This window comes from Hippoglossus hippoglossus, chromosome 4, assembly GCF_009819705.1.
Source record: "Hippoglossus hippoglossus isolate fHipHip1 chromosome 4, fHipHip1.pri, whole genome shotgun sequence".
Classification (NCBI taxonomy): domain Eukaryota; kingdom Metazoa; phylum Chordata; class Actinopteri; order Pleuronectiformes; family Pleuronectidae; genus Hippoglossus; species Hippoglossus hippoglossus.
In genome coordinates this window covers 28,427,641-28,437,640 of record NC_047154.1, presented here as the reverse complement: position 1 = coordinate 28,437,640, position 10,000 = coordinate 28,427,641, and the positions used below count along the sequence as shown (strand labels likewise).

The 10,000-nt window shown below is 45.7% G+C and overlaps 1 protein-coding gene across 3 annotated transcripts in view; it reads left to right on the top strand.

The window, feature by feature from the left end:
• med16 (mediator complex subunit 16) overlaps positions 1-9,537 on the top strand; it is a 10,686-nt gene extending 1,149 nt beyond the window's left edge. The window contains exons 2-17 of one of the 3 annotated variants that reach the window (XM_034582264.1): positions 386-570; positions 664-771; positions 870-1,039; positions 1,149-1,430; positions 1,528-1,677; positions 2,040-2,145; positions 2,227-2,382; positions 2,569-2,789; positions 3,912-4,118; positions 5,271-5,481; positions 6,991-7,124; positions 7,229-7,421; positions 7,740-7,956; positions 8,195-8,278; positions 9,201-9,363; positions 9,414-9,537. In XM_034582264.1, coding sequence (XP_034438155.1) covers positions 432-570; positions 664-771; positions 870-1,039; positions 1,149-1,430; positions 1,528-1,677; positions 2,040-2,145; positions 2,227-2,382; positions 2,569-2,789; positions 3,912-4,118; positions 5,271-5,481; positions 6,991-7,124; positions 7,229-7,421; positions 7,740-7,956; positions 8,195-8,278; positions 9,201-9,330 — 2,508 coding nt within the window. In that variant the 5' untranslated portion in view covers positions 386-431 and the 3' untranslated portion in view covers positions 9,331-9,363; positions 9,414-9,537. Of the gene's footprint in view, positions 1-369; positions 571-663; positions 772-869; positions 1,040-1,148; positions 1,431-1,527; positions 1,678-2,039; positions 2,146-2,226; positions 2,383-2,568; positions 2,790-3,911; positions 4,119-5,270; positions 5,482-6,990; positions 7,125-7,228; positions 7,422-7,739; positions 7,957-8,194; positions 8,279-9,200 lie in introns of those variants that run through there. The other 2 variants (XM_034582263.1, XM_034582265.1) reach the window with 2 other exon arrangements.
• Positions 9,538-10,000: the final 463 nt, after the last annotated feature.

Sequence of the window (10,000 nt, the reverse complement as noted above, 5' to 3'; positions counted from 1 at the left end):
CACTGAGGTCTCACCTGTCTCTGTCTGAGGTGGTGAGACAGTCACTGAGGTCTCACCTGTCTCTGTCTGAGGTGGTGAGACAGTCTCTGTCTGAGGTGGTGAGACAGTCACTGAGGTCTCACCTGTCTCTGTCTGAGGTGGTGAGACGGTCACTGAGGTCTCACATGTCTCTGAGGTGGTGAGACGGTCACTGAGGTCTCACATGTCTCTGTCTGAGGTGGTGAGACGGTCACTGAGGTCTCACCTGTCTCTGTTTGAGGTGGTGAGACGGTCACTGAGGTCTCACCTGTCTCTGTCTGAGGTGGTGAGACGGTCACTGAGGTCTCACATGTCTCTGAGGTGGTGAGACGGTCACTGAGGTCTCACATGTGCGTCCTGTCTCCAGGTGAGACATCGTGTTGACGTCCAGCTTCTTCATCGGTGAAGGAATCATGGAGCTGGCGTACGTCTGTGAGTGGGACAGACGTCAGAGGAGCACTCACTGTCCGTCCATCCCTCTGGTCTGTTCCTGGTCCTGCAGGAACCTGGTGGCCTTCACCACAGACATGAAGAATGACGACGACGACAAAGGTACTCACCTGCAGCACTGACATGACATCATCATCTTGACACATTATATAAAACAATCCTGAGTTTAATCCTGTCTGTGTGTCTGTGTTACAGATGTCAGTCACATGATCCACATCATGGACACTGAACACCCGTGGGACATTTATTCGATCAACTCTGGACACACTGAGGTCATTTCCTGTCTGGAGTGGGACCAATCAGGTGAGGTCTTCGCTGATCAGGAAGTATAGACTTGTCTTTGTTGTTTATATTTTTATTGATACATTTATTGATGTATTGATTGGTGTGTGTGTGTTGAGGCTCAAGGCTGCTGTCGGCCGACGGTGACGGTCAGATTAAATGCTGGTCGATGTCGGATCACCTGGTGAACAGCTGGGAGAGTGTCCTGTCCAGCTCTCTGGATGGAGATCCAATCGTGGCTCTGAGCTGGCTTCATAACGGCGTCAAACTGGCGCTGCACGTCGAGATGGTAACGACTTATAGAAACATGTAGAGATATATGTAACATACACGTCAATCAGGGGAATAACGCGTCAGTGAGGTCAAATGACTCATGTCCTTGTCTCTTACTGCTTCAGTCGGGTTCTACAAACTTCGGTGAGAAGTTCTCTCGGGTGAAGTTCTCTCCATCTCTGACTCTGTTTGGTGGGAAGCCGATGGAGGGCTGGTTGGCTGTGACAGTGAGCGGATTAGTCACGGTGTCGCTGTTGAAGCCAGGTGACACTCTGTTGACGGCTAGCGAGAGTCTGTGCCGGCTAAGAGGTCGGGTGGCGTTAGCCGACATCGCCTTCACTGGAGGAGGGAACATTGTGGTGGCGGCAACCGACGGCAGTAGCTCGTCTCCCGTTCAGTTCTACAAGGTCTGGACCAAGACACGCTTGTTTATCCATTCCACCGTCATCAACAAACCAACGTCAACTAACCTGGTTCATAACCATTTACGTGTCCTGTGTTCAGGTGGTGGTGAGCGTGGTCAGTGAGAAGTGTCGCATCGACACTGAGCTGTTACCGTCGCTGTTCCTGCGCTGCACCACCGACCCCCTGAGAAGAGAGAAGTACCCGGCTGTGACCCATCTTAAGTTCCTGACCCGAGAGAACTCTGAACAGGTAACTAGTTTAACCAGAGACAACTAGTTTAACCAGAGACAACTCTGAACAGGCAACTTCTTAAACCAGAGATAACTAGTTTAAACTGAGATAACTATTTATTTATTTATATGTAAAGCATCAAATCATAAAATAAATTCTCTCAAGGCTCTTTACATATAAAGGTCAAGATGTTACAAACTATAGAGAAACCAACAGTTTCAACAATGAGCAGCTCTGACGATTCAGAGAGGAAAAACAAAGTGTGTGTGTGTGTGTGTGTGTGTGTGTGTGTGTGTGTGTGTGTGTGTGTGTGTGTGTGTGTGTGTGTGTGTGTGTGTGTGTGTGTGTGTGTGTGTGTGTGTGTGTGTGTGTGTGTGTAGGTTCTCCTCTGTGCGTCTCATCAGAGTGGCAGTATTGTGGAGTGTTGGTCTCTGAGGAAGGAGGGACTTCCTGTCAACAACATCTTCCAGCATCGTTCACCAGTTGGTAAGAAACCAACAAACACTGGTTCTGCTGATGTGAAGAGATGATGAGCTACGCTAACGCTAACACCCCCCTGTTTGTCAGTGGGGGAGAAGCAGCCCACCATCTTGAAGTGGAGGATCTTGACCACCACTAACGACCTGGAGCGAGTCTCGGCTGTTGCTCTGCCCAAACTGCCCATCTCCATCTCCAACACCGACCTGAAGGTGGCGTCAGACACCAAGTTCTGTCCTGGACTTGGTAAGGAGACTCCACCTATGTTTACACACCGCACCAGAAAAAGCAGGAAAAGTTCCAGAAAATGTCCAGACTTTAACATCTGCGTTTGATTGTCTCTCTTCTTATTTTAACGTGCAGATGTTTCAGGAATATGGATCTTTATTCATTCAGTGTGTTTGAATCGTGACTCTCCTCCTGCATGTTCAGGTCTGGCTCTGGCTTTTCATGATGGAAGTATTCAAATCCTCCACCGTCTGTCTCTTCACACCATGGGCGTTTTCTATGGCTCCTCCTCCTCATCCAGTCAGCGACCCGGTGACGAGTCCGCCATCAAGCGACAGAGAACCGGAGGTCCTGCGCTCCACTTCAAGGCCCTTCAGTTCTCCTGGACGTCTCTGGCTCTAACTGGAGTCGACAACCACGGAAAGGTGAGGAGACGTGAACCTGGTGAGCCACAGCAGTCGCAGGGTCGGAGTTATGGTTCACATATGATCAATACATGATAAAGACCGAAGTCATGTCAGTAAAGAATCACAATGTCAGATTTATATAGTGCTATGTATGTGACAGAAACTGCTCTGATTGGTAGAGACAAACATCCACAGTACAATGATTCTCATTTAACTTGTCTAGTGCATGGATGAGCTGCACGATTAACGAGCCACGATTAAACAAGGAGTTTATGGAGTGGAAATAATCAATCAAATTTTATTTGTATGGCCCACATTCACAAATTTGTCTCATAGATGTTAAAAAGGAGCAACTTCCTCTGTTCTTAACTCAACAAGAGTCAAACTACAGAGAAACTTTGTGATCAGTGAATAAAGCTCAGAGAGTCACATGTGAGGATCCTCTCCCAGGACACAAGTCCAACAGATGCTGATGGACCTGAACACATCAACAGGATTTACTACATGAGAAGAACCAGTTTGTAACTTCATGTTTAAAATATTTATACATAATGTCTGATGGAGATGAAGGAGCAGATGAACTGAGGAGTTCCTCTCAGTGATGGTAGAAGATGTGAGGAGACATGTTGTGTATCAAGAAGTCTGGTTGTGATCATAGTCCTCGATCAGCTGACACCATCAGGATCCATGATGTGGCTGCAGCTTTGATCCTTGATCTACAAACGATGACGCAGCAGGACTCTGGTGAAGAAGTCACGTCAGTAACATGTGTTGATGAGACATTAATGTGATTGAGATGGAGAAGAGGAAAGAGAAGCTCCATGTGTCACGTGTCCCCGACATACTAAACCTACAGCAGCAGAACTAAGGTCCAAGACAAACCTGGACCGGCTCGAACTATAACTTTATCCTAAAGGAAGGTTTGAATCTTCAACGTACAGAGGGAGTCTGCCTCCAGAACTGAAACTGAGATGATTCCACAGGAGACGAGCTTGATGCTGAAAGCATTTTAGAGACTGAATTTTGGGAGCTCGGTGCTCTAGTGTCTCTGCGTCGTTAGAGTCGATGCTCCACTGGTTGTTACTTTGACCTGATGAACAAACTGATTAAATAATGTGTCACATGTGGTTTTGTCCTCAGCTCCACATGTTGCGGGTGTCGCCCTCTATGGGTCAGGTGCTGGAGATGAATACAACACTGCGCCACCTGCTGTTCCTGCTGGAATACTGCATGGTGACAGGCTACGACTGGTGGGACGTTCTGCTGCACGTTCAGCCAACCATGGTCCACAACCTGGTGGAGAAACTGCACGAAGAGTACATGAGGCAGAACCAGGCTCTGCAGCAGGTCAGCAAGGCATCATGGGAGCATGGGCCGCATCTGTCTTTTTATAAAACATTGTTATTGTTATTTAATTACACTACATTACATTTCATTTAGCTGACGCTTTTATCCAAAGCGACTTACAATAAGTGCATCAACCATGAGGAAACAAACCCAGAACAAGAATCAAGAAAGTACAATTTTCTTCAAGAAAGCTAAACTACAAAGTGCTACTAAATCGGTACTTTTTTTTTTCTTTTAATTTTTTTAATTCAAGGTGTAGTCGGAAGAGGTGTGTTTTTAGTTTGCGGAGGAAGATGTGTAGACTTTCTGTCCTGATGTCATTGTGGAGCTCGTTCCACCGTTTAGGAGCCAGGACAGGAAACAGTCGTGATGTTGATGAGTGTTTAGCTCATAGTGGGGGAGCAACAAGCTGATTGTCAGAAGCAGAGCGGAGTGGACGGGCTGGGCTGTAAGGTTTGATCATGTCCTGGATGTAGACTGGACCCGATCCGTTCGCAGCACGGTACCAAGTACTAGTGTTTTGAAACGGATGAGGGCAGCTACTGGTAACCAGTGAAGGGAGCGGAGTGGTGTGAGTGAACTCAGGTTAAAGACCAGTGGAGCTGCTGGTTTCTGGATGAGCTGCAGAGGTCGGAGGGCAGCAGCAGGTAGACCTGCCAGGAGGGAGGGGCAGTAGTCTAGGTGTGAGATGACCAGGGCCTGGACCAGAGCCTGGACCAGAACCTGCACCAGAACCTGCACCGCCTTCTGAGTGAGAAGGGGGTGTATCCTCCTGATGTTGTGCAGCATGAATCTACAGGAACGGGTTGTTGCAGTAATGGTGGCAGTGAGGGAGAGTTGACTGTCGACTATAATTTAAATCAGAGATTTGACTTTTTTGTTTTTTAGTTTCTGGGATATAACGTTTAAGTTTTAACATGTTGAAATATAAAAAAAGATAAGTATGTTTTAATAAGTTAAAATTCTGTTTTAACATATCTAAATATTTAAAACATGTTAAAACAGTGTCATCTGAAATCATGTGACATCATCTAACGTCTTCTGACATCACGTTACTGTGGAAACTCTCTTTTTAAGGTTCCTTCTCATTCTCAGAAACAGCAGCAGTAAACCACATTTTCCACAATGCCTCAGTGCTACTGTGTGTTTCAGGTTCTGGCGACTCGTATCGTGGCGGTGAAGGCGTCACTCTGTAAACTCTCCACGGCAACGGCGGCTCGAGCCTGTGACTTTCACGCCAAACTACTGCTGATGGCGATCAGCTCGACTCTGAAATCTCTGTTGCGACCGCACGTCCTCAACACGCCAGACAAGAGCCCCGGAGACCGCCTTACGGAAATCTGCGCCAAGAACACCGACACTGGTGATTATTGATCTGTGTTTTCCTCAGATATTGATCAGGGGCCTCATTTATAAAACAGTTCATAGGATTTATACTAAAAGTCTACGTGCGCTCAAAGGCCGAAAATGGCGTACGCAAAATAAATTCAGATTTATAAAAATGTGCAAACCTGAAGGCAATGTTCTCTTTATAAATCACAGTCCACCTGGAAATGTTCATACGTGGATCTGCCTCAAAGTCCGCCCACACTCAACCATAAATGGTCAATGCAAAGCACCTCATATTATATTGTCCTGCTGACCAATCGGTTTTTATGGTGATTTATGGCATCAAGCAATGAGAAGAAGAAGAAACTTTGTGACATGGAGGTGAAGAAGACGGATAGTTTGATGGCCACAGCAGTGATGTCATTAAAAGAAAATACACTGAGTGGTAACGTGTTGCTGTTAAAACAGTGAGTGAGAGTGAATATGTCACAGAGGACAGTGTCTGAACACTCGTTTCTGACTAATTCTTCTATTCACGTACTCTATCACTTCCAGTGCATCCATCATTGCACACAAGTGTCACTGAGTATTTATGACGATGGACACACTGGGTCAGTGGTAGGAGGGGATTCTCTGTTAGAGCAACTCACACTTGGAACAATCTGCCAACATCCATCAGAGGCTGTGGTACATTTTGTTATTACATTACATATCATTACATATCATTTAGCTGATGCTTTTATCCAAAGCGACTTACAATAAGTGCATTAACCATTGTTCAAAATTAATTTCTTTAAAATGAATTTTAAATCATTGTTGAAAGATGTGACCATACTTTGTAGATTCAAGCAGCCTGAGTAGATTTTATGATTTATCTTCTATGCGTTTTTAAAGATTTTATGTGTTCTTATGAAGTGTGTGCGTCTCATGTATTTTATTTGTCGTCACACCTGCTCGGGGTCTACAGTTGAAAATTACCCAAGATGGCTCAACTGTCTCATTTACAGAATTGTTTATTCATGAGAATTGTCATTGTTATTTTAGACCAAATAAATAAATATAAAACATAAGTAGGATCTTAACCTCCACTCTGGGACATCATTTGGAAATGGAAGTTGAAAACTACAGTCGTACTTGGTGATATATGCACAATGTTATAGAAGATATTATGAAAAACTATTAATCAGGTTCTGTAACTGATATTTAAAATATTTTACCGTAATTTGCTTTAAGTTGTTTTATATCTTTTACAATTGAAGGTTCTTACGGAATAGTTATCTTGCGCGAGCACAAATAACACTGTTGGTTTAATGTAAATGATGAAGTGGATCAATAATCTGCTTCTTCCTTCCTCACGTCTGCATCATCATTTTCCCGTCTCCGTAGGCATCGTTCAGCGTTAGCGAACAAGTGCGCACATTCTCCCATCAAGTTTGTTTTCATATATCCCAATGATTGCGTGAGAAGTGGCGTACGTCAGAAAGAATCGTACGCAGTGGTTATAAATGAGGCCCCTGGTGATTATTGATCTATGTTTCCTCAGATATTGATAAGGTGATGATCAACCTGAAAACGGAGGAGTTTGTGTTGGACGGCCCCCCCCTTCAGTCGCTGCAGCAGCTCATCCAGTGGGTGGGAGACTTCGTCCTCTACCTGCTCGCCAACCTGCCCAACCAGGTGAGCAACACCCCCCCCCCCCCACACACACACACACACACACACACACACACACTGTACACTTCTGAGTTGAACTCTGACCCCACTGGTTCTGTGTCCTGCAGGGCTCCATGGTCCGGCCCGGGTTCGGCTTCATGAGGGACGGGGTGTCTCTGGGGATGCTGAGGGAGATGTTGGTGATGATCAGGATCTGGGGTCTTTTGAAACCTGGGTGTCTGCCCACGTTCACCGCCACGTCTGACAACCAGGACAGCATGCAGCTGCTGTTCCGACTGCTCACCAAGCTGTGGCTCTGCTGTAAGAACCTCACCATCAGACCAGGTCCTCGCAGCTCAGAGCTGGTCTGATCCGTCAGGACCTGAACTGTGTCTCAGACGTAGCAGTGATAAGCAGCTGATGAATTTACATCAGAATAATGTGTTTGATCTGTCACATGATGTTAGTCAGCCTATCACATTCACTTTGTGACCATGTGAACTGTGTTGGTATCAGACGTACATGTGTGATGTCTGCAGATGATGTGATCGTCTGTTCAATAAAAACTTTATTTATTATTTCATGATTTGTTTATTAAATATTAAAACAGCTGACCAACAGCTCTGATTTCTGTCTCAGCTCGGGACGACGGCCCCCCCCAGGACCCTGACGAGACGTTGATAGACGAGTGCTGCCTGCTGCCCAGTCAGCTGCTGGTGCCCGGGATGGACTGGCTGCCGGTGAACGACGGCGTCATCGTGAGGCTGCAGGCAAAACACCCGCTCAGACTGCAGTTTGGAAAAGCTTCGTCTCTGCCCGGAGGAGGAGGCACCGCCCCTCTGGAGGTGTTTACCAGGTAACACAAACCTGAGTCTCTGAGTCTAAGTCTTTGAGTCTCTGAGTCTTTGAGTCCGAGACTCCGAGACTCATCAGGTGATGATCATGATCCTGTAGCTTCCTGTCAGGATATATTTTAGAGTGATGAATGTTATCAGTCTGATATGTGTGTGTGTGTGTGTGTGTGTGTGTGTGTGTGTGTGTGTGTGTGTGTGTGTGTGTGTGTGTGTGTGTGTGTGTGTGTCCCTGTCCCTCAGGAGTCCTGGTCCTCAGAAGATGGATCACCTCCGCTGTGTTCATATGGGAGTTTGTCCCACTGAGGAGAGTAAAGCCTGCACCAGGTGAGTTCACAGGAAGTGATGTCACAGCAGGACGTGATGTCACGTTATCTGTCAGGTTCTCATTCTCTGAAATGAGTGAAGATTAAGGCTGTAACGCATCTCCCTGCCCAACCCTACACGCTGTATGTGTCCAATAACACTCAATCACAACCCAGCATAACCTGAACAGAAAAGTGTCGTCTGCGTAGTGACAAACAGAAGTCGTCAGTAGGGTTGGGCTGATGGACGATATCATGGACGATGACGGACAGCCATCACAATGTTGAGCCAACAGTGGTTACTTCCCTCTCCACCGATCAAACACAACAGAAACGTTTGGCTGCACTAGCACCAGAAGCACACATGCAGGTGATGAGTTCCAGTACGTTAGGACGAAAGGAACCTGTGAACGAACAACGCTGCAATTAAACACTGATGATTATTTTTAATGATACAGGTACCTCGCTATGCTTTAGTAAATACACAAAATGTGCATACCGGGAGACTTAAGCGTGATTGTACTCTGTGTAGTGTTTTGGTTTTTGACAGCACCTGAAGGCAGCACTAAAGAGAAAATTGTGAGGAAAATGTTGTTTGCATTGCAACCATACTTTCTGTTGTCTTGGCCCCCCCGTAAAGACGAACAAAGTGACCCAAGAAGAAAAATGGGACAAGAAGTGGTGGTGAAAAAAACTAAAAGAAATCTCCGCCGATCAAACGTGACTAGCAGCAGAGCTAAAGCTACCATACTCACTGAATTCACTGTCATATGACAATTAAGTTGACATCGCACAACCCTAGTCATCTTCGTATTGAAGAATAGAAGATTGTTGTCTGCGTAGTGACGAACATTAGGTGTGGTCCCTTTGTGTTTCCTGATGTGAACATGAGCTGATGAGGAGTTAATGAAGAGCTGCCATCTAAACTCATGACTCTTGTGCAGGTGCGGCTGTGTGACGATGCTTCGTTCTCCCAACAAGACGAACGCCATGAAGCAGTGGGAGCAGCGCTGGATCAAAAACTGTCTGTGTGGAGGTCTCTGGAGGAGGATCCCCCCCGCATTGCTCACCTGACCGCATCTGACCTCGCTTGGAGGTCAAAGGTGAACACCAGTAGATCAGGTCTGGATATTCTGATAGAAACTTTGTTTCTGTTCCATCACACCACTTTCTGTTAAACAGTCTTCACTGGTCTGGTCTGAAGTGGACCAGAGTTCAGAAACCTGTTATGTTTTTATGATCTGTTCGTTTGAACGACTGTAAATAAAAATCATTTTGTAATAAAACTGTTGACAAACTAAAACTCTTTTCTGTTGTTAGACTGCAGCTGTTTGAGGTTAGTTTGTTTGTCTGGTTTTTTTTGGTGGTTACCGATGATATTTGTTGATGTGCTCTGTGAATATGTCCCAGAACGGACAGGAAGTGACGTTACCTCTGCCTCTGGCGCTTCTACAGGTTTTTTTGTTTCCCTGATAATAAAGGGGTTTCTTTGGTAGTTTAACTCTTGTAGAGAGTTATGATCAGATGATGTTGCACCTCGTTAAGATCTATGAGACAGACTGATTTGTCAACGAGACTATACAAATCACAGTTTGTCTCAGATGTTAACAAGGAGCAACTTCCTCTGTTCTGAACTCAACAAGAGTCAAACTACAGAGAAACTTAGTGATCAGTGAATAAAGCTCAGTCCCATGTGAGGATCCTCTCCCAGGACACAAGTCCAACAGATGCTGATGGAACTGAA